General features: G+C 48.5%; 2 protein-coding genes across 8 annotated transcripts; one reads left to right on the top strand and one right to left on the bottom strand.

Moving 5' to 3' along the window:
* Window positions 1-127: 127 nt before the first annotated feature.
* On the top strand, window positions 128-13,899 carry brd3b (bromodomain containing 3b). 7 transcript variants are annotated; one of them, XR_003595545.1, is made up of 13 exons: window positions 128-280; window positions 3,226-3,497; window positions 3,579-3,690; window positions 3,758-3,895; window positions 3,982-4,126; window positions 7,539-7,690; window positions 8,434-8,832; window positions 10,421-10,549; window positions 10,621-10,827; window positions 10,940-11,166; window positions 11,247-11,545; window positions 12,266-12,939; window positions 13,034-13,899. XR_003595545.1 is itself a non-coding variant. In XM_028018008.1 (12 exons), the coding sequence occupies exons 2-12, from the start codon at window positions 3,406-3,408 to the stop codon at window positions 12,382-12,384; spliced, it is 2,016 nt and encodes a 671-aa protein (XP_027873809.1). In that variant the 5' UTR covers window positions 128-280; window positions 3,226-3,405; the 3' UTR covers window positions 12,385-13,899. The 7 variants fall into 7 exon arrangements, 6 of the variants coding, with proteins under 6 accessions (XP_027873809.1, XP_027873806.1, XP_027873811.1 ...); XM_028018008.1 differs by having other exon boundaries at window positions 8,437-8,832; window positions 12,266-13,899; XM_028018005.1 differs by having other exon boundaries at window positions 12,266-13,899.
* Window positions 13,900-16,498: 2,599 nt separating this feature from the next.
* On the bottom strand, window positions 16,499-18,158 carry brd3os (BRD3 opposite strand). The gene is made up of 2 exons (XM_028016330.1): window positions 17,197-18,158; window positions 16,499-17,116 (listed from the first exon to the last, which is right to left on the bottom strand). The coding sequence occupies exon 2, from the start codon at window positions 17,040-17,042 to the stop codon at window positions 16,749-16,751; it is 294 nt and encodes a 97-aa protein (XP_027872131.1). The 5' UTR covers window positions 17,043-17,116; window positions 17,197-18,158; the 3' UTR covers window positions 16,499-16,748.
* Between the last annotated feature and the right edge of the window lie 4,062 nt (window positions 18,159-22,220).

Here is a 22,220-nt window from a genome sequence, read left to right as displayed (position 1 = left end):
ATACTAGCAGCTAACCACAGCACTTCAGGCAAATTACTGACCAATCAAAAGCATAGCAACAAATCATACGTAATTAAAACTTCACAGCCAATCACAGTGTCTCCTCCATGCCCCTGGCCAATTAATTCACAACAACACGCATGATGCAGTTTTGCACAGCGCATGCGCACAGTGTGGACAGCTGATAACTCATCTATTATGCTACTTGGCTGTTAAATAAAAATCCAGCAGAGGAGCTTCTGGATCCGCCGCTGGACCACCGGAGCGCCGAAAATACAAAGTAAACACGGCTGTGAGGGTTCTGGTGCCGGGGTTAAAGGGCGGAAGGTGCGGATGGTACGGGCCGTGGTGTCGAAGGCTGCTGGCCGCTCGGCGCCTTCAGACAAAGCTCAGCTAACGGCTAATAAGCTAGCATGCTAAGAGACTAGCGGCACGGAGCGGGAACATCCGCAAAGATTCGAGTTCTGACCCAAAAGGCCCGGTGACAAAGACTCTCTTAACCCATAAAAAGTCCACGTGGTTGTTAACATACACAGTCCTAGTCCGTCCACCGCCCCATGGGTCTGCCTACAGCTCTCCGGTAAGGAGCAGCGCTCGGTCTGCTAGCAGCAAGCCATTAGCTGAGGCTTGCCCGCCATCTTTTCTGGCTCGGTAGGAGGATGTTTCGGTCCAAAGAACAAGCAGAACCGAGACCCTGCGACACCCATTGCAACATCATGGGCTGCAGTTAGCAGAACACCTGCACGGCTGAGGGAAGAGGAGCGGGTGGAGCCGCTGTTTGCTTGGGTGTCTGCGGTGTAGAGGGCGCTAGCTGTTAGCTACCATTAGCGGGATAACGGCAGAAGCGTGCAGGCAGCTGGACTCCCGGGAACAGCCTGGGTCGGTACTGGAGGTCTGGTATGCTGGTTTGGATCGGTACCTGGAGATACAGCTGGACTCTCTGCCGGTACCTGAAGGTCCGGTTGGACTCTCTGTCGGTACCTGGAGATCTGGTATACTGGTTTGTGTCGGTACCTGGCAGGCGGGTTTCAGTTTTTTTTTGCATTAAGATGTCCTGATTGAGCTTCTAGTTCAATCGGTTCTGGTTCTGAATGATTCTGTTTGTAAGTGGAAGATGTGGGAGAGAATAAATGGTTCTGATAAGTGAGTGGTTCTGATAAACTAGATGCGTCTTTAGTTTCCAGGTCTGAGAGAGTGTGGAGCGGTTTGGGTTTGGATCAGAACTTCCACATTAGAACATGATCCTGAACCATGGTTCTGAGTGGAGGAAAGGATTGAGTGTTTTGGGACAAATGGGCCGTTGGTTCTGGTTCTGAACATCAGAGGGGTTCCTCTGCTAAGTCAAACCAAACCACGCATAAACAGGGTTTGGTTCTACCAGAACCTCCTGTGGATGGACAGAGCTGTTCATCTGGATTTAAGATTGACCCATAAGCAGATGGTCTGGTCGGATCCGGTTGTCCTGAATTATTCACCTTTCTAGTAAACATGGTGACGCTCCCAGAGTTCCAGCAGCAGATTGTGGGTGTTTGGCTCCTTCTGAGGTTCTGAGAAACCTGAGACAAGTCTCCCCTGATTGGGCCGCTGAACCCGGCGTCTCCCCTGATTGGGCCGCTGGACCCGGCGTCTCCCCTGATTGGGCCGCTGGACCCGGCGTCTCCCCTGATTGGGCCGCTGAACCCGGCGTCTCCCCTGATTGGGCCGCTGAACCCGGCGTCTCCCCTGATTGGCCGGACCAGAGCAAGGTGCATTGTCGTGGTTTGAAAATGTATTTAAAGCGGAGTCTAGCTTAAGCTGTAGTCAATTACGACACACGTCCGTATAAAACTCATTAACCTACTAAACCACTAAGTCAGGATGTCACACAGCTGTTAATAGCAAAGCGTGTAACGATCTACGTCATGATTCTATGTTTCTGATGAAATAAGATCGTATGGTGATGACGGCGTATAATTGTCTGACAGATACAACCGTCAGTTCATGCTAAGCGCGTGACGATCTGACGGCACATCGGTTCTCCAGTGTTGGACCGGGCCGATCTTTCCGGCCAGCTGTGACCTCTGGATGGTTCTGTTGTGTCTATGGGTTTCAGATCCAGATTTGGGTCGATCAGATCAGAACTGGGTTCCCATGTTTTTATATCCATGTGTTGCCGTGGCAACCAGAAGCGGTTCTGATCTGAACACATCTGTTCTGAAAACACCCAGTGTTTGAATCTGAAGCTTTATTTTAAATGAGCAGAACAGTAAAAGCCCGGTTCTGACCGAGTCGGGTTCTGACCTCAGCAGGTGCAATCAGAACCAACCTGAGCAGCTCAATTAGAAATGCTGCTGGTTCTGGTTCTGACCCAGTCCTCGCAGATTCCTGTATTCCAGCAGCAGTGGGTGTGTTTGGTCCGATCTGGTCAGGTTCTGAGGTCCGGTCCGGCCTGCTGCTCATTCTGTGATGCGTTCACTGACCAGGTTGTCTGTGTAAAAATGAGCTTTGACAGAAATGCTCTCTGGCTCCGGATGATCCAGACGGATTATAATAACTGATCAAATCTACAGTTCCGATATCTGAATTGATAAATTGTCCGTAAGGCCCCTGGGGCTGCCCAAACAGCTGCCTGCATTAAATACTCAGAAGATACCTGAGTGTAGGAAGAGCACTGCATTATGGGAGAACTTTCTGCAGACATCTGCAAATTGCTGCGTAACCCTGAGAGGTTCTGACAGATGAATTATTCCAGGTATCAGTGATGTCACTGACTGATACCTGCAGGAAAAAGTATCTAGATTAAAAATATCCCAGATGTGGTCATTCATTTACAGAAATCTTAAAAAGATTCCAGAGTCAAACTTACACTTTTAGAAATCTAACTTCTGCTGAGTCATGATTTACTTTCAAGATATCTGCAAGTTAATTTGTACCAATTTGGTCTGATAAGAACAGTTATGACCAGTCAGAACAGAAAGTAAAATGTCCTAATTTTACTTTGACTAGTCATAATTTAATCATTTATCTGAAGTTCATTGTAGACATGCTGATGCTTCCGTACATCTTGATAGAAATGTCCTAATTTTTACTAGAAACTCTTCAGTCATCAGCATGTCATAAAGTAATGTCAGTTGTGAAGCTGATTTTATGATCAAATGGTTTGCCATACAGAGACTTTCTGTGATCTGGAGGTGTTGCTGATGTCACCAGGAGGCGGGGCTAACTGTGTGTGTGTGTGTGTTGCAGGTCGTGTGATGGGACTCAGTGTCTCTGGAGCGCCCTCTGAGCTGAAGCTCCTCAACTGAACACACATCTGAGCGCCTCGCACACACACACACACACACACACACACACACCTGTGAGCCGCGTTTTCTCACCTCCAGGCCAGACGCTGCTGTCCCAAGGTGCATTGCTGCATCGTCCACCATGTCGGACGCCCCCGAGGCTGCGCCCGCCAGCCCCCCCCCCATCACCAACCCGCCCCCACCTGAGGTGTCCAACCCCAACAAGCCTGGCAGGTAGGAGGGGGTTGATCTCTGTCTCTCTCTCTCTCTCTCTCTCTCTGTCTCTCATCCCCCTCTCTCTCATCCATCCATCAGGAAGACCAACCAGCTCCAGTACATGCAGAACGTTGTGGTAAAGACTCTGTGGAAGCATCAGTTCGCCTGGCCTTTCTACCAGCCAGTGGACGCCATCAAGCTGTGTCTCTGGGTAGGTCATTGCCGTGACGACGGCCCTGCGACCCCCACACGCCGCCACTGACCCTCTCTGTCTGCAGGACTACCATAAGGTGATCAAGAACCCCATGGACATGGGAACCATCAAGAAGCGTCTGGAGAACAACTACTACTGGAGTGCCAGCGAGGCCATGCAGGACTTCAACACCATGTTCACCAACTGCTACATCTACAATAAGGTAGGGAGTGGCGCCCCCTGCTGGCCGGATGGAGGGAGAGGCGCCCCCTACTGGCCGGACGCTGACCCCTTGGCTTGTCTCTGCAGCCCACAGACGACATCGTCCTGATGGCTCAGGCCCTGGAGAAGATCTTCCTGCAGAAAGTGGCTCAGATGCCCCAGGAGGAGGTCGCCCTGCTTCCGCCGGCGCCCAAAGTGAAGAACAAGAGCAAGCAGCCACCGGCCACCACAGGTCAGACAGGGGGACGTGGTGATGCTGCTGGACCGAAACATCCAGCTCTGCATTGTATTATCAGCCTGGCGGCCTGCCATGCTTTACTAGCCCCCCTGCCAGGCTAAGTGTTGCTTGTTTATATTTTTAAGAAAATAATAATAATTAAAAAAAATTAAGCATTTTTTATTATTAATTTCTAACCCACCAGAGCTAACCCGTTGGGTTAGCTCTGGTTGCGTTAGCTCTGGTTGTGTTAGCTCTGGTTGCGCAGCTCTACATGAACCGCAGGAATCACTTGTAGTGGCTTTCAGTGAAACGTTGATGGAGCGCTGAGAATGATTTATATTTGTGAACAACGAATTATGTGGGTCGTTTCCGTCTCAACAGCTGCCCAGCGTGTGGCGCTGTCTGCCCTGTACAGTTCATGTCTGTGTCCTGGTTGGTTGGCGCGTTAGCGGTTAACTAACCAGCGCTAACCTCATCATGCAGGTTCAGCCAGTGAGGAGCTTCACGTTTGCCTCATAGTCACGCATCACGCTGTTTGTATATATTTTTTTAGTAATATTTTTCCGGTTACGATGCATCAAACCATATCAGATGTTTTGTCCATTTAGTCAGTCAGAGTTAATGAGTCCAGAGATCTGAGAAACTCGTCCATAAACTGGAGCAACCAAAACAGTTTCTGCTACTAAAGCCACATTAGCATTAAATTAAATCTCAGTGCAGCAGATTGAACTCATCCTGCAGGGCCGGTCCCAGGCTGCATGAGGCCTGGGGCAGAATCTGACCTAGGGGCCCCTCTTGCTGCTAAAAACATTAGCACCGCTAACAGCTTCTGTGTTGGATTTAATCTGGGAGAGAGAGAGTAGATTAACTGGCCAACCTGAAAACAATCAGTTATAATTACAGTTTATTAATTTGTATTTATGAACAAACAGCTCAAAGTCAAAGATTAAACTCACAGCATCAGATTGTTGCTATGGTAACAAAACAATCTAACTATGAATATTGTTTGAACTTTTACAAAGTAAACAGCTCCTTAAAATCTTACATTTAAATGTTAAACAATTTAAAATATTTTAATCTATTTATGCTGAAACCATTAAATCAAATTCAGCAGCATTGCTAACCTCATTAAATAAATGTTACATTTATGTATCTGTGGTTTGTGTTAATATGATCATTTATGGCCCCTGGGGGCCTCATGGAGCCGCTGACTTCATTTGGATTAAACAGAAGTGAAAATAATTGATATTCATCTTAATTAATTTTTTTATTTGTTGTTTTTAAGACTAGTTGTGGTTTAAATATTGTTTCACTGGCCATGTGTTAAAGTAACATATAATTACCCAGTAATATTTTTACATTTTCTGTCACTTTAATATCTTTTATTATAAAATCACGGCGGATGCCTCGGCTCCGACTGCCGGCTGAGCAGGTTTACTGGGAGAAACTGACTGCTAGCACAGCTAACGCTGCTAGCACTGCACATTTAGCTTGCTGAGGTGTCGGGTGTGTGACAGAGACATTTCAAACCTAATTCTTGCTGAGCTGTAGTTCACCTGGCTCCTTGCAGTAGAAAACAATCAGAATGGTTTTATTAATAATGAATGATGGAAGCAGAGGGAAAAGATTACAATGCTGATGCTAGGCCTGTCGAGATAAACGATAAATCAATTAATCGTATGATAAATTAAAACTATCAACCTCATTTTAATTATCGGCTTTATCGTCTCTTCCGACCTTTTTCTCTTTCAGCTAATGAGACTGAATGAAAAAAGGCTCAACTCCGGTGCTCTCCACTGACCCTCCTTCCTCATTTCCTTAGTGTAAAGCCCAGCGCACACTACACGATCTTAGAGCTGTCGGCTGATTGTCGGCCCATTTTTAAAACCTGACAGACCAAACATTAGCCGACAGAAATCCTAGGTTTAACGGTTCCATCGGGTTCGGTCCTGCTGTGTGGTGTCCAACAATGGGCACAAAATAATGGCTACTAGTAAAGTGAACTAATTTTAAAACCAGGCATTAATCAATGCTTTACTACAATCTACCTGCAATGCTTGTGGCTAGTGTCAGAGTAAAGTCCTGACTGAATGAAAATCATTAGAATCTATTTACGTCACGTTAACGAAGAACAGCTGAAAAGTTACCGGGTTTATCAACTGCAGTAGCAATTTCGCTCCAACTCCTCCTCTTGTCATTTCTATATTCTTTGCATGTTGAATAAACATTAATGTTGTTTCCACATATCATCTCCAATGTCCGCTGGACTTCGCTGTTTGGGGTTCCCCTCCGTAATTTCCCCTCAGAAAACATGGAGGAGAATCCGAGCTTTCTGATTGGCTACCTGTCACATTCAACAGGTGGAGTTAAAGCTCCCAGTCGGTGAAAACCTCTGATTTAGATCAGAGCAACGACGATCTACCGTAACACACCACACAATCTTAGAAAGACCAACGTTTTAAGATTGTCAAAAAATAGGAGCAAAAAATCATGTAGTGTGAACTATTGCATCAGGTAGTCGATGTGCCCATCTTCTCTATTTAAATCTAATTATTACTGAAGGGCAACATAATATACATACTTCATAATCTGCACTCTTTTGGTTGAATGCAGTATTTATTTCCACTTTGGCTTTATGTTGTTTAGTTTTTATTTTCAAGTGAGTTTTTTGTTAATGGAGACTGAGAATCCATTTTATTTTTGTTTGTTTTGTTTATTTTGTTTATGTCGTGGAAAAAACCCCATTTCCAATCACCGTTCAGGTGAAATCACTCAGTCAGGTTTATTCATATATTGATCAGAATACAGAGACAATCAGTGATGAAGCAGGTCTGGATGAAAAGCTGCCAGGCAGAGAAACACATGAGTTTTATACCAAGGGATAAAGGATCCAAAGCCTGGAAACAGACTGGTTCCCATGCAGACTGGTTCCCATGCAGACTGGTTCCCATGCAGACTGGTTCCCATGCAGCTGGGAAAACAACGTCCAACCTTGTACATGTAACCAAAATAGTTTAACTTGGTGGGAAAATACAGGAACTTAGAATAAACATGTAGCAATACAGCTAGCAGGTGGAACCTTATTGTAATTTTTCCACTACAGTTTATCAGCTCCAGTGTTAAATATTCTTTTGAAAATAAAGTGTATCTATCTTTGGCAGGAAATCACCTGCATTATTACGTCATTTCCATTAAATCAGTGTAAAAAGATCTTCAAACAATATTATTGTTTATCGCAATAATTTTTGAGACAATTAATCGTTATCGTGACAGGCCTAGCTGAGGGATTATTAATGTTTTTTAGGTAAGAGCTAAAGTCTGTATTTTTCCACTTTTACAAATGTATATTTTATTTGTACGTTTCTGTTGTGGTAATTGTCTTACAATTGTAATTGTTCTCTCTCTCTCTGTCTCTCGCCCTCAGTGAGTCAGCAGGCCGAGTCCTCCGCCTCCCCGCCTCCCTCGTACCCGTCCCCCTCCCCCACCCAGACTCCTGTCATCTCGACCACGCCCACACCTGTACCCGCCACGCAGCCCCCGGCGGCCATGATGCCCTCTGCACAACCAGTCGTCAAGGTAACGGCTTCACCTGAAACGACTTCCTGTCAGTTCAGTTTGCACAATTAAAATTCAGATGAGAAATTAAATAACAGAAAAGCTTCCACCCAAAAACACAACCCTTCAACAAGTTAAGAAATAAACATAAAAACACATCCAAGTATTAATGATTACACGTTTAATAAAAATACAAATTTTAAAAATGTTGATATGAATAGAATCTGACAACCAGCTGACTGAGGTTTTGAAGATCCAAAGTCAAATCTGTATCTGAGTAAATCAGTAATCAAACATTCTGCAGTGACATGATGTTTTATTGGCTCTAGTTTCCTTTATTTGATAGTTAATTGACAGGAAAGTGGGTAATAAGAGAAGGGGAAGACATGCGGCAAAGGTCATCAGGCCAGGTATCGAACCTGCGACAGCTGCGTCAAGAACTAAGGCCTCCATATGTGGGTTGTGTTTAACCCCTGCAAACTCTTTATTATGTCAAAACATTTATGCATTTCTATACAAATCCAACAGCAACTCCAAGAAATGGAGATTCTTGTATTAAAACACCATTTATTCCTAAAATGTTCAGACTTGGAGTCAAACATGAAGAAGTCAAACTTTAGGTTTTAAAAGTGAACCAAAATGTGAAAGAGAAGCAAACATGGCGGCTGAAACAACGGTGGAAACATCCAATGAATCATTTATGCGAGTCAGAATCAACAGCGCTCCAAGCGTTGGCGCTCATGTGTGTGTGTGTGTGTGTCCAGCAGAAGAAGGGTGTGAAGAGGAAAGCGGACACCACAACCCCGACCACGTCGGCCATCTCCGCCGGCCGCGCCGACTCCCCGTCCGCCCAGGACGCCAAGCCGGCCAAGCTGGCCTCCTCCCGCCGAGAGGCCGCCGCCCGGCCCGCCAAGACCCGCCGCGAGACGGTGGAGGAGGCGGCGGGGGGCGAGGCGGCGCTGGGTGGGGCGGGGGCAGGCGCCAGGAAGGGCGGCAAGCTGGGGGAGCAGATGAAGCACTGCGACGCCATCTTGAAGGAGATGCTGTCCAAGAAGCACGCCGCCTACGCCTGGCCCTTCTACAAGCCGGTGGACGCCGAGGCGCTGGAGCTGCACGACTATCATGACATCATCAAGCACCCCATGGACCTCAGCACCGTCCGGGTAAGACCCGGTTCAGCCTGGTCCAGCTGGGTCAGAACCGCACAGTCAGGCAAGAGACATCTCTGTCCTCACTGTCCTGGTCCTGGTTCTGGTTCTGGGACCAGGACCAGAGTGTTGGGAGTTTATCGTGTGTTCAGGATCAACCACAGAGTGATTTTTACTCTGGAGTCACTTCCTGTCTCTGTTGTGGATAAACGACTGAAACCTTTCTGATGCTTTATTTATTAAAACCAGAAATGATTTTATTTTGAAGGTTTTCCTCTTTCCTGCTGTTTGTTTCCCAGTAACTTAGACTTAGACTGACTTTATTATCATTTTCATGCACAGGGTGAATACAGAACGAAATTTCGTTGCATACTGCTCAGGACAATGTTTTGAGGTTCCAATGTTGTGAGGTTACTCCAGAATAAAATAAAATACAGTATAAAATATGAATATAAATCTAAATATAAAATATAAAGTGCAGGACTGACAGTAAAATAGAAGTTATTTAGCTCTGTACATGTGCAAGGTATAAAGTGGAGACCAGATTTTAAGTGCAGTCCAGTTAAGAGTTCAGGAGTCTGATGGCAAGTGGAAAAAAGCTGTTTCAGAACCTGGTGGACCTGCACCGGATGCTGCAGAACCTCTTTCCAGAGGGCAGCAGGGAGAACAGTCCATGGTGGGGGTGTGAGGGGTCACTGACGATGTTTCGGCCTCGGGACACGCAGCGCTGGGATGAAGTGTCCTGGATGGAGGGAAGGGGGGCCCCGATGATCCTCTCTGCTGTCCGCACCACTCTCCTCACGTTCTTCCAGTCGGAGGCGCTGCAGCCTCCACACCACACAGAGAGGCAGCTGGTCAGAATGCTCTCTATGGTGCTTCTGTAGAACGTCTTGAGGATGGGCGGGGGCAGGCAACTTGATTATCTGGTCGTTTTCTCAGACTTCCTGTCTTTTAGCCTTTAGCTTCCTCAGAAACACGGCGACCACCGGGCTCAGCCAGAACCAGAACCGGAGACCCGATTCTGGTTCTGGATCACATGGTCCATCTGGGTTCACTTGTTCTCGCCTCCTATCTGGAGAAGGCTTTTATTATGAAGGTCTGCCATCCTGTTGTAGTTTGAGCTGCTGGTTGCAGCAGGAGCAGCAGCTAGCTAGCTAACGCTTGACTAGCCGCGGTGCCGCTAGCCGCTCGGCGAGGAGCTCCATGTTGGTTCAGATCACATAGTTTAATACTTTTGTCTTGGCAGAAAATCAAAACAATCTTTTCAGATTTCTGCAGCAGTCTTAAATGTGTAGTTTGTAAATTGTTTGTAGTTGTAATAACTGATGTGATGAATACAACAGGAGACATGTTGAATTTTTCTTTAGTCAAAAAGTCTAAAAGTTTGATTCAGGCGAGACAGATTGTAATCTTTTGTTAAACTCGTATTTAGGAATGTGGTTACAGATAAACCCTGTTTTTATGATAAGATGGCCTGCCATACCTTCAGTTCTTCTGGTGTTTCTGTAGATCTGTATTAATGGCACAAAAACCAGCAGCCAATCAGCTGCCGGCTGGGGGCGGAGCTTGTAGCGCTGACGGTGATGCATTTGTGTGTCTGCAGAAAAAAATGGACAAAGGAGAATACAGCGATCCACAGAGCTTTGCCACGGATGTCAGGTTAATGTTCTCCAACTGCTACAAGTACAACCCCCCCGACCACGAGGTGGTGGCCATGGCCCGCAAGCTGCAGGTAGGTCAGCGCGCTGGCGCCCTGCCTGGCCGCCCGCCGCCGCCCTGACCCCGCCCTGTCTCTCTGCGCAGGACGTGTTCGAGATGCGCTTTGCTAAGATCCCAGACGAGGGCCTGGAGGTGTCGGTCCCGTCCACCACGCCGGTGGTCAGTAAAAGCACCGCCTCCTCCGACAGCAGCAACAACTCCTCCTCCGACGAATCGTCGGACTCCGAGGAGGAGCGAGCCACCCGACTGGCCGAGCTACAGGAGCAGGTTGGTGCTGCCGACCAATCACAGGTCAAGAACATTCTGGTTTCCTTCTCCTTTTGTCTGAATCACATTTGCGTAGCCGTACGTTGCTGTGGGCGTGTCTGCGAGCGGCGGGTTGATTGTCAGTGTGTCCCTTCAGCTGAAGGCCGTGCACGAGCAGCTGGCCGTGCTGTCGCAGGCGCCTGTCAGCAAGCCAAAGAAGAAGAAAGAGAAGAAGGACAAAGAGAAGAAGAAAGACAAGGACAAAGGGAACAAAGCCAAGATAGAAGAAGAGAAGAAACCCAAGGCTGCCGCTCAGCAACCCAAGCCAGCCAATCAGAAGAAAGCACCAGCCAGGAAAGCCAACAGCACGGTACCGCCCACCAGGTACGAGCCGCCTGACCTTTCACCCTCCTGCAGCCGTGATGCAGCTTCCTGGGCCCACCGCGTCCGTTCTCTGTTTCCAGGCAACCGAAGAAAGCCAACAAGACGTCAGGCGGCGGATCGGCCAACGGCGACGACGGCGAGGAGTCGTCCCTGCCGATGTCGTACGACGAGAAGCGGCAGCTGAGCCTGGACATCAACCGGCTGCCGGGGGAGAAGCTGGGCCGGGTCGTCCACATCATCCAGTCCAGGGAGCCGTCGCTGAGGGACTCGAACCCCGACGAGATCGAGATCGACTTCGAGACGCTCAAACCCTCCACGCTGCGCGAGCTGGAGCGCTACGTCAAGTCCTGCCTGCAGAAGAAGCAGAGGAAGCTGCTGCGTGAGTACTGCGCTTGTCGCCATAGCAACGGGCTGTTTACACAGAGAAACTAGTTAGTGAGTGAAACCTGCTGAGGAAAATTATGTCAACTGTAGGTTTTTTAAAATGAGGCTGAGCCACGCAATTCGAGAAAAAAAAAGATGGAAGCAGAGACTTAATACTCCACCAGGGGGCGTCAGCTCCACTCGCTCCACCAAGTCCTGTAGCGGTCTGGGGACCAACTGGCTGTTGCTCACCACCTCCTACTAAAGCCTTCCCAGGGCATCATGGGAAACACTTTGGTTTCTCAAAGCCCCGCCCTCACTGGACAACAGGAGCGTAAGGCGGCGGCCAGCAGCGTGGTCGTCAAGCGGTTTCCTTCTCCCTGATCGGTGAGCGAAGCATCGGCCCGGCAGGCCAGGTTCAGACCGCAGTGAGCGCTCAGGCTCTGTCCACGTCAGTCAGCTCCAGCCAAGGGAGCTCTGATTGCTCTGACCTCTAAGGTCGCCGGGTCAAGGCCCGGCAGTGACCTTTCATAAACGCTCGGGATGACCCGCTGGGCTGAAACTTGTTCTGTTGTTAAAATAAAAAGTCCTGATGAGTCTCCAGGGAAACGCCCTTTGCCCTCTGAAAGCCCCAAACACACCCTGCCCTGCAAATCAACCGGTCGCTGTAGGGGGAGGTCAAAGGTCACATGATCAGGACGCCATCTTTAACTCCCCCCCTCTCTCTCTCTTCCAGAAAAGGCAGCTGGGGGCGGAGCCTCTGGGGGCGGGGCCAGTCGCCTGAGTGGCAGCTCCTCTTCCTCGTCTGATGACAGCTCCTCGACGGGCTCCTCCTCTTCCTCCGACACAGACTGAGAACACGGTTCAGTTCACACAGACAGGACTGCTCTCACACACACACACACACACACACACACACACACGGAGACTGTATGTAAATAGGCCGACATGTTTTTTAGCTCCTAGTGTTCCTGTTTTCGTTGGAGAAACACGGACAGGCCGAGGAAGAGGAGGACGAAGAGTGGAGGACACCTGGGCATCATCTTCCTCCTCCTCTTCCTCCAGGGTGGCCGGCAGTGACCCCTGACCTCAGAACACATTCCAGAGTCATCCGTCAAGCATCATGGGAGATATGGATGGGAAGGGGGCGGGGCTACCAGAGGAAGAAGAGCAGCGATCTGATTGGCTGGGCAGCGGGCTGGGCCAGCAGAACCCCATGGTTCTGAAGGACTGTTGGTGCAGCAGCGGTTCTGGGCGCGGCCAGCAGGCGGCGCCGCAGGAGAAGCTCGTCTCTCTCCAACCCTTCTGGTCCTCGGGCTCCACGGTTCTCCTGAACAGAACCAGATCCAGTTGGTTCTCCGCCGGGCCTCTCACCAGAACCCTGTGGGTCCGGGCGCCGCCGTCGCCACGGTAACCCAACAAGGCAGATTCCTAACACTACATTTCCTTTTTTCTTCTGTTTGGGTTTTCCGGTCGTGTGCTGACCCGTTTGTGTCTTCTAAAGTTCTCAGTATAAGATGTTTTTGCCGCTGTCCGGTCCGAACTCTGAACCCTCTCCGTCCGAGTCCAGAACCGCAGGAGGCCCGGTCCCTGCCCCAGAGACTAAAGGTTCTGATCCGACCCGAGGAGCTTCTCAATGTTTTTTAAGGATCAGACGGGAGGCGGTACCACCAGTTCCACCAGAATCGGGCCTCAGCGGTCGGTTCTGGTTCTGGCGTCGGTGGCTCATGAACCGGACTCTGGGTCGGCGCCAGGTCACAGGAAGGAGAACGCCGCCTTCTGCTGCACATGTGACGGAACTGATCATGTAGAGTAACAGCCAATCAGGAAGGAGATGGGCGGGAGTTTCTGTGGGCCCTGAGTCTCTGATTGGCTGAGCCCTGCAGCGCCCCCTGCAGCCCGTCTGTGTACAGTTCAGTTGGGTTTTTATTGTTTTTATTTTTTAAAATATTGAACCAAAGTTCGCAGCCTTCCTTGGCAGTGTGGTCGTCATGGAGACGGATCAGCAGCGGCGCCCCCACCGGACAGCCCGTTGCCACAGTAACCCTCCCCCCCCCTTTGTTTTTAGTTGATGGTGGAGCTTCGATGCTGATAGTTAATTTTTGTATTTTATAAGAAAAAGGAAGAAAAAAGTGATTTTATGTATCTGCATGCACTCCGGCCGTACGTTACTTCTGTATGTTTGAGCACTGTATACTAGCTGTAAGTAGCTGTGTGATAGACGGAGACCAGAACCGGGTCGGAGGAGAACCCAGCGCAGAGGAGGAACCGACTAAAACCATCAAGTGGATTAATAATTGATGTAATTACTCAAACAGGATCCTTATTTTCTGACTTCATTTGTTTTCATAAATAAACACATAAACTGACCAACAGACTCGACTCTCATTGGCTGGCAGAGCAGCAGCTGGCCCCGCCCCCTTTCCTACAGAGAGCGAAGAGGGCCAAATTACAACAAATGACTCGTTAGTCATCAACACTGCAGATTCAGAAATACTTTAATGCCTCCAGTCTCTGTCCTGCAGTTTTAAATGAGCCACAGCTACAAAACACTGGAATCAAACGGCTTCATTACCTCCTGGTGTGGATCACCAGAACCTTAAGGTTCTCCAGAACCTTAATGACCTCATTATTCTGTGCAGGTGAAGCAGCAGAGGCTCCAGGACTGGAGTTTGACACCTGCTTTAATACAATATAGCAAGATAAAACTCATGATTTATGGACCTTACCAAGCTCCGCCCACAACCGACCTAGAAAATCCCACGTGGCCTCAAGTCTCCCAAACAAAACCTGGCGGCGCGTTGTTTCTCTGTAAACATGGCGTCTTCCACTCGGACTGATTCTCTGCAGTGTATTTCTGACTCCATTAGTGCCTCATTTCATTTTCACAATATATCAGCTGCTACAATACAGAGGAACTAACAAGTTCATGTCATCTTTTTGGATGAGATCAAGGTGTTTGAGTCTCGCGACGCCTCCAACATTGTTCATGTCACGGCAAAATGCTTTTGCTCCATGAGGAAAACGGCAGATCCACACACCCTCTACATCAGTATAGCTGTGGACAAGATCACGGATGTCTGTTGGTCTTGCCAGGCTGGGTAAGTCGGGCATTCATCGTTTTGAAACCAGTGGGTGATTCCTGTGGTTTGTTGAAATGTTTGAGTGTGCCTAGACCTGATACACTGTACTTGGTGCTAACGTGGCTAACAGGAGTAACAGTTTAGTCCAAAGCCTTTTCTGCTAAAATAAAATCTTTAGTGTATGTCAGATACAGACACATTGCATATTGATCTGTTTAGCTAACGTAAGACTGTGTAGCAGACAGGCTACAACTTCTACACAAGGTGTAGAAGTTGTATCAGTTCTGCCATTATGCTGTACTTGGCTAACGGGAAGCTAAGTGTGTTTGTGAGACGGCCACACACGTGACCACGTAGAATGGGCATCGCAGTGACGTGCGGTCAGGGGAGGCAGGTGAGGCAATGCCTCACCAGCCATCATGGAAAGAAAGAAAATATATAATCATAAAGTAATTTAAATTGTTATATTCATCCGGTGGTTTGTACTAAAAAATATTTATTTTTCATGTAGCTTCACCAATTTCGATTTTTATTTGTTCAAAATCGCTGAATTTTCTTATTTTCCCATTGAAATGCTTGGAAGCGATGCCGGTGAGGCAGCAGCGAGCTCTGCCTCACCTTGGATTGCGCAACCCCTGGCTCTGCGCTGGCTGCTAAGCGGAGAGAGCATGTTGCTGTACGGCGTCAATAAAATGGTTTAAACAAATTTAATATGTGAACTTATTTCCAATAATTTAGCTTATGTATATAATGTACAGTGCTTTTTGTCACCAACTGTGTTTGTGTAACGTGTTTCGTGTAATGAGCGATTATAAACGGCAGAGAACAGGTTCGAGGTGAGGCAGGCAGTTCTCTTGCCTCATGGCAGGGGGCGCTCAAGATCCCAGACGTTCGTCTTGTTCACTCCTCAACTGCCGAGTAAGTGACAGCGAGCTAGGCTAAACGATTCGGGAAGCAAGTCAAGTGCAGCGATAGATTATAATAGAGATAGTGATTTTTTTCCTCTCGCTTATCCCGACTTTCGACATGGATGACTACATTACAACACTAAAAAAGTTTTCTCAAGTGGACTTTCAATCGAAGCAGGTAAGACAGTAATAACATTTATTTTGTTTTTTAAGGAAATGTGTGTTTTGTGAGCTACAGTTTGTATGTGTAAGGATGCAGAAGTGAAACATAACTTGTAAACTGCTGTCAATCTATGCATCTATTTGCAAATCTGATTCTGATGACGTCAGTGCCTCACCAGCTATGAACCTCACCGCACGTCACTGGGCATCAGCCAATGAAACGCGGCCCTGTAGTAAGGTCCATTACATGAAAACTCAAACTCGACCGTCAGACCCAGTGGGCGTGGCTAGAACAGATCTCATGGTGACTGATTGGCTGCTTCAATCAGGAAGTGAAGGTCTCAGTCTGCTAGCCCCGCCCACTGACAGGTGAAGTTTAATTTATAAAGTCATTAATAGTTAATAAAATCATAACATTTGAAGTGTGATATAAAAATATTTCTGGTTCATTAATGACGCTTAGGTCGTTACTATGGTGATTTGTCCCTCTTCGCCCGCCGTAGTTTCCTTCAGACTTCACCTTATGTAAACTGAACCGGAAGCGCGCCCTGCTGGACGTGTTTGAAGTGATGGAGGTCCAAATACTTCTTGGTTCTGATAATCGGAACAAACAGATTGAGTCCAGTTGGACCAAATAATTCAGAGAACCAGAACCGGTTCTGAACTGGTTCCCCGTGAGAATCGAGATTCAGAACCTGGGGCCGCAATGCATTCTGGTCTCAGCAGACAGACGAGCCCTGATTGGACCTCCGTCATCCAGAACCAGCAGCACCGTGATGCTGCCCCCTGCTGGCTTCAGAGAGAAACGACAACAGCTGCTGAAACGGGATTTATTAGACAGAAGGTCAGAGGTCACGGTAGGTTCTGGTCCGGTCCAAACCCAGTCAGTCTTCACCAGCTGATCCACATAGGCCCAGTCTGAACCCACAGAACCCTCTGTAACCCGGATCAGAACTTGTAAACCGGGTCAGGGAGCTGAGGTTCGGGTATATCACCTGTCCGGTTCTGTCGGACCAACCCCGGTCTGGTTCTGATGGTTTGGGCCGAAGCGGGCTCTGAGTCTGCTCTACATGATGCTGCAAATCCTGGATTGGCCCTCGGAACCCTGCTGGGCCGTGCGGTTACGGACCAGTACCGCCTGGTTTCCGTAGCTGCTGTACCAGGCGGACTGGCTCCGGGTCAAGTAGGAGGCGGGCGGTCCGGTTCGGAGCTCCAGCTGCTGCTGCTGCCAGATCAGCAGCGACGTGTCCCGGTACCGGAGCCGGCCAAACGGTTCCGACAGGGCCTTTGTCGCCAGAGCGGGCCGTGTCGCGGTACCGGTCGGACCCGGTTCCTCTACAGCGGGCTCACGGTCCGACATGCTGACTCCTGGACCGCCATGAAGGACACGGACTGTTCTGGAGCCCAGTGGCTCGGTTCCGACCCATCAGCGACCTGAGGGAGGAGCAGACAAAACTTCCTATAGGTTCTGGTCCAGACAGGAACTGGAACCGAACCTGAGAACTCTGACTGACCTGCAGCTCCTCCCAGAGACCCAAAGTCCAACAGAACCCTGATGGTTCTGCTGTAGGTCCCTCCCGGCTGCCGTACCGTTAAAACGCTGAGCTTCGGGTTTTGGCGGCTAATCTTCCACCGTGCATACGTCACATGTGACGTACCGCAGCGCTGACGTAACTAATCCGATCAAGCAAACGAACTATGACGTTTTCATGACGTTTTTCCTCCGTTGAAACGGCTTTTAGCTCCGTTAGCAGCAAACGGTTAGCCCCGAGCCGCCACACAGCGTCGGCTGCCCATAGCAACTGTCCGTCTGTATTATGTTCCGGGTAGCAACGGAGGACAGGAACAAAGGTTCCGCCTGAGGAGTAGCCGAGGCTTGAGCTCTCTGTGACGTCATCCAGAGAGAGTACAATTTTAATTAAAAATAAAAAAATTTTTGAATTGTTAATTTAGTGAATCTAATTTAATGAATCATTAATTCAGATTCTTCAGTTATTGTAGCTGCTGATGCTGTCTCCTGCAGCAGTCTGTGCTACAGTGACTCTGAAGACGCCTCTGACTGAAGACGCTCTTCCAGAACTTCATCAATTGTATGAAGAGTTCTTCTTTGCATTCTTTGAACCAGAACTGAACTAGAACCAGCCTTCTTTATCAGGCTGTTGAGCCTCTTTAGCTCCTGGTTCTGATAGTTCTGGTGGTTCTGATGGTTCTGACAGCAGATCCAATCCCTGAAGGATTTTCTCTTCCTTCCTCTCTGTGGTCCAGATGAACATCCAGGTTTTTATCTTCCTCCTCCACTTCTTCTCCCATGATGGAAGTACGGTTTGACCTTTGACCCTGTTCCTCCTGAAACCATCAATCATCTCCTTTTGTTCACATTTCAGATGATTTGACTGTTCCCTCCATAACACAAAGCGATCCACCGGCTCTCTGTACTCACCCTCTAATTACATGAATAATTAGAGTTTCATAAAGTAATTAATAATTATTATTTTTATAAATACATTCAACACATTTTAAAGTGTTAGCCAGTTTGTTCTAGTTTATTTCAGATTTAGCGACAGACCGCTGTATGGCAGGCAGTTTTAACATAAAATGTTGACATCCTCCAGATTCAACAAGTTTAACTAACAGGCGGAGCTAACAGGTTTAGCTAACAGGTTTAGCTAACAGGCGGAGCTAACAGGTTTAGCTAATAGGTGGAGCTAACAGGCGGAGCTAACAGGTGGAGCTAACAAGCGGAGCTAACAGGTTAAGGTAACAGACGGAGCTAACAGGCGAAGCTAACAGGTTTAGGTAACAGGTGGAGCTAACAGGTTTAGCTAACAGACGGAGCTAACAGGTGGAGCTAACAGGTTTAGCTAATAGGCGGAGCTAACAGGCGGGGCTAACAGGTTTAGCTAACAGACGGAGCTAACAGGCGGAGCTAACAGGTTTAGCTAACAGATGGAGCTAACAAGTGGAACTAAAAGGTTTAGCTAACAGGTGGAGCTAACAAGCGGAGCTAACAGGTTAAGGTAACAGGCGGAGCTAACGGGTTTAGCTAACAGGCGGAGCTAACAGGTTTAGCTAACAGGTTCAGCTAACAGGTGGAGCTAACAGGTTTAGCTAACAGGTGGAGCTAACGGGTTTAGCTAACAGGTTTAGCTAACAGGCGGAGCTAACAGGTTTAGCTAATAGGTGGAGCTAACAGGCGGAGCTAACAGGTTTAGCTAACAGATGGAGCTAACAAGTGGAACTAAAAGGTTTAGCTAACAGGTGGAGCTAACAAGCGGAGCTAACAGGTTAAGGTAACAGACGGAGCTAACAGGCGAAGCTAACAGGTTTAGGTAACAGGTGGAGCTAACAGGTGGAGCTAACAGGTTTAGCTAATAGGCGGAGCTAACAGGCGGAGCTAACAGGTTTAGCTAACAGACGGAGCTAACAAGTTTAGCTAACAGGTGGAGCTAACGGGTTTAGCTAACAGGTTTAGCTAACAGGCGGAGCTAACAGGTTTAGCTAACAGACGGAGCTAACAGGTGGAGCTAACAGGTTTAGCTAATAGGCGGAGCTAACAGGCGGAGCTAACAGGTTTAGCTAACAGACGGAGCTAACAGGTTTAGCTAACAGGCGGAGCTAACAAGCGGAGCTAACAGGTTTAGCTAACAGACGGGGCTAACGGGTTTAGCTAACAGGTGGAGCTAACAGGCGGAGCAAACAGGTTTAGCTAACAGGTGGAGCTAACAAGCGGAGCTAACAGGTTTAGCTAACAAACGGGGCTAACAGGCGGAGCTAACAGGCGGAGCGAACAGGTTTAGCTAACAGGTGGAGCTAACAAGCGGAGCTAACAGGTTTAGCTAACAGACGGGGCTAACAGGCGGAGCTAACGGGTTTAGCTAACAGGCGGAGCAAACAAGTTTAGCTAACAGGCGGAGCTAACAGGCCGAGCTAACAGGTTTAGCTAACAGGCGGAGCTAACAGGTTTAGCTAACAGGCTGAGCTAAAAGGTGGAGCTAACAGGCCGAGCTAACAGGTTTAGCTAACAAGCTGAGCTAACAGGTGGAGCTAACAGGCCGAGCTAACAGGCAGAGCTAACAGGTTTAGCTAACAGACGGAGCTAACAGGTTTAGCTAACAGGCGGAGCTAACAAGCGGAGCTAACAGGTTTAGCTAACAGGCGGAGCTAACAGGTGGAGCTAACAGGTTTAGCTAACAGACGCAGCTAACAGGCGGAGCTAACGGGTTTAGCTAACAGGCTGAGCTAAAAGGTGGAGCTAACAGGCCGAGCTAACAGGTTTAGCTAACAGGCGGAGCTAACAGGTTTAGCTAACAGGCGGAGCTAACAGGTGGAGCTAACAGGTGGAGCTAACAGGTTTAGCTAACAGGCGGAGCTAACAGGTTTAGCTAACAGACGCAGCTAACAGGCGGAGCTAACGGGTTTAGCTAACAGGCGGAGCAAACAGGTTTAGCTAACAGGCCGAGCTAACAGGTTTAGCTAACAGGCGGGGCTAACAGGTTTAGCTAACAGACGGGGCTAACAGGTTTAGCTAACAGACGGAGCTAACAGGCTGAGCTAAAAGGTGGAGCTAACAGGCCGAGCTAACAGGTTTAGCTAACAGGTTTAGGTAACAGGTGGAGCTAACAGGTTTAGCTAACAGGTTCAGCTAACAGGCGGAGCTAACAGGTTTAGCTAACAGGCGGAGCTAACAGGTGGAGCTAACAGGTTTAGCTAACAGACGCAGCTAACAGGCGGAGTTAACGGGTTTAGCTAACAGGCGGAGCTAACAGGTTTAGCTAACAGGCTGAGCTAACAGGCCGAGCTAACAGGTTTAGCTAACAGGTGGAGCTAACAGGTTTAGCTAACAGACGCAGCTAACAGGCGGAGCTAACAGGTGGAGCTAACAGGTTTAGCTAACAGACGCAGCTAACAGGCCGAGCTAACAGGTTTAGCTAACAGGCCGAGCTAACAGGTTTAGCTAACAGGCGGGGCTAACAGGTTTAGCTAACAGACGGAGCTAACAGGCTGAGCTAAAAGGTGGAGCTAACAGGCCGAGCTAACAGGTTTAGCTAACAGGTTTAGGTAACAGGTGGAGCTAACAGGTTTAGCTAACAGGTTTAGCTAACAGGCGGAGCTAACAGGTTTAGCTAACAGGCGGAGCTAACAGGTGGAGCTAACAGGTTTAGCTAACAGACGCAGCTAACAGGCGGAGTTAACAGGTTTAGCTAACAGGCGGAGCTAACAGGTTTAGCTAACAGGCTGAGCTAACAGGCCGAGCTAACAGGTTTAGCTAACAGGTGGAGCTAACAGGTTTAGCTAACAGACGCAGCTAACAGGCGGAGCTAACGGGTTTAGCTAACAGGCGGAGCTAACAGGTGGAGCTAACAGGTTTAGCTAACAGACGCAGCTAACAGGCCGAGCTAACAGGTTTAGCTAACAGGCCGAGCTAACAGGTTTAGCTAACAGGCGGGGCTAACAGGTTTAGCTAACAGACGGGGCTAACAGGTTTAGCTAACAGACGGAGCTAACAGGCTGAGCTAAAAGGTGGAGCTAACAGGTTTAGCTAACAGGTTTAGATAACAGGTGGAGCTAACAGGTTTAGCTAACAGGTTTAGCTAACAGGCGGAGCTAACAGGTTTAGCTAACAGGCGGAGCTAACAGGTGGAGCTAACAGGTTTAGCTAACAGACGCAGCTAACAGGCGGAGTTAACAGGTTTAGCTAACAGGCGGAGCTAACAGGTTTAGCTAACAGGCTGAGCTAACAGGCCGAGCTAACAGGTTTAGCTAACAGGTGGAGCTAACAGGTTTAGCTAACAGACGCAGCTAACAGGCGGAGCTAACGGGTTTAGCTAACAGGCGGAGCTAACAGGTGGAGCTAACAGGTTTAGCTAACAGACGCAGCTAACAGGCCGAGCTAACAGGTTTAGCTAACAGGCCGAGCTAACAGGTTTAGCTAACAGGCGGGGCTAACAGGTTTAGCTAACAGACGGGGCTAACAGGTTTAGCTAACAGACGGAGCTAACAGGCTGAGCTAAAAGGTGGAGCTAACAGGCCGAGCTAACAGGTTTAGCTAACAGGTTTAGGTAACAGGTGGAGCTAACAGGTTTAGCTAACAGGTTTAGCTAACAGGCGGAGCTAACAGGTTTAGCTAACAGGCGGAGCTAACAGGTGGAGCTAACAGGTTTAGCTAACAGGCGGAGCTAACAGGTGGAGCTAACAGGTTTAGCTAACAGGCGGAGCTAACAGGTGGAGCTAACAGACGCAGCTAACAAGCGGAGCTAATAGGTGGAGCTAACAGGTTTAGCTAACAGACGGGGCTAACAGGCGGAGCTAACAAGTTTAGCTAACAGGCGGAGCTAACAAGCGGAGCTAACAGGTGGAGCTAACAGGTTTAGCTAACAGAGGGGGCTAACAGGCGGAGCTAACAAGTTTAGCTAACAGGCGGAGCTAACAAGCGGAGCTAACGGGTTTAGCTAACAGACGGGGCTAACAGGCGGAGCTAACGGGTTTAGCTAACAGGCGGAGCTAACAGGTTTTGCTAACAGGCGGAGCTAACAGGTGG

Source organism: Xiphophorus couchianus, chromosome 5, assembly GCF_001444195.1.
Source record: "Xiphophorus couchianus chromosome 5, X_couchianus-1.0, whole genome shotgun sequence".
Taxonomy (NCBI): Eukaryota; Metazoa; Chordata; class Actinopteri; order Cyprinodontiformes; family Poeciliidae; genus Xiphophorus; species Xiphophorus couchianus.
Note: the sequence above shows the minus strand (reverse complement) of the source record. Positions and strands in the feature narration are given on the sequence as shown.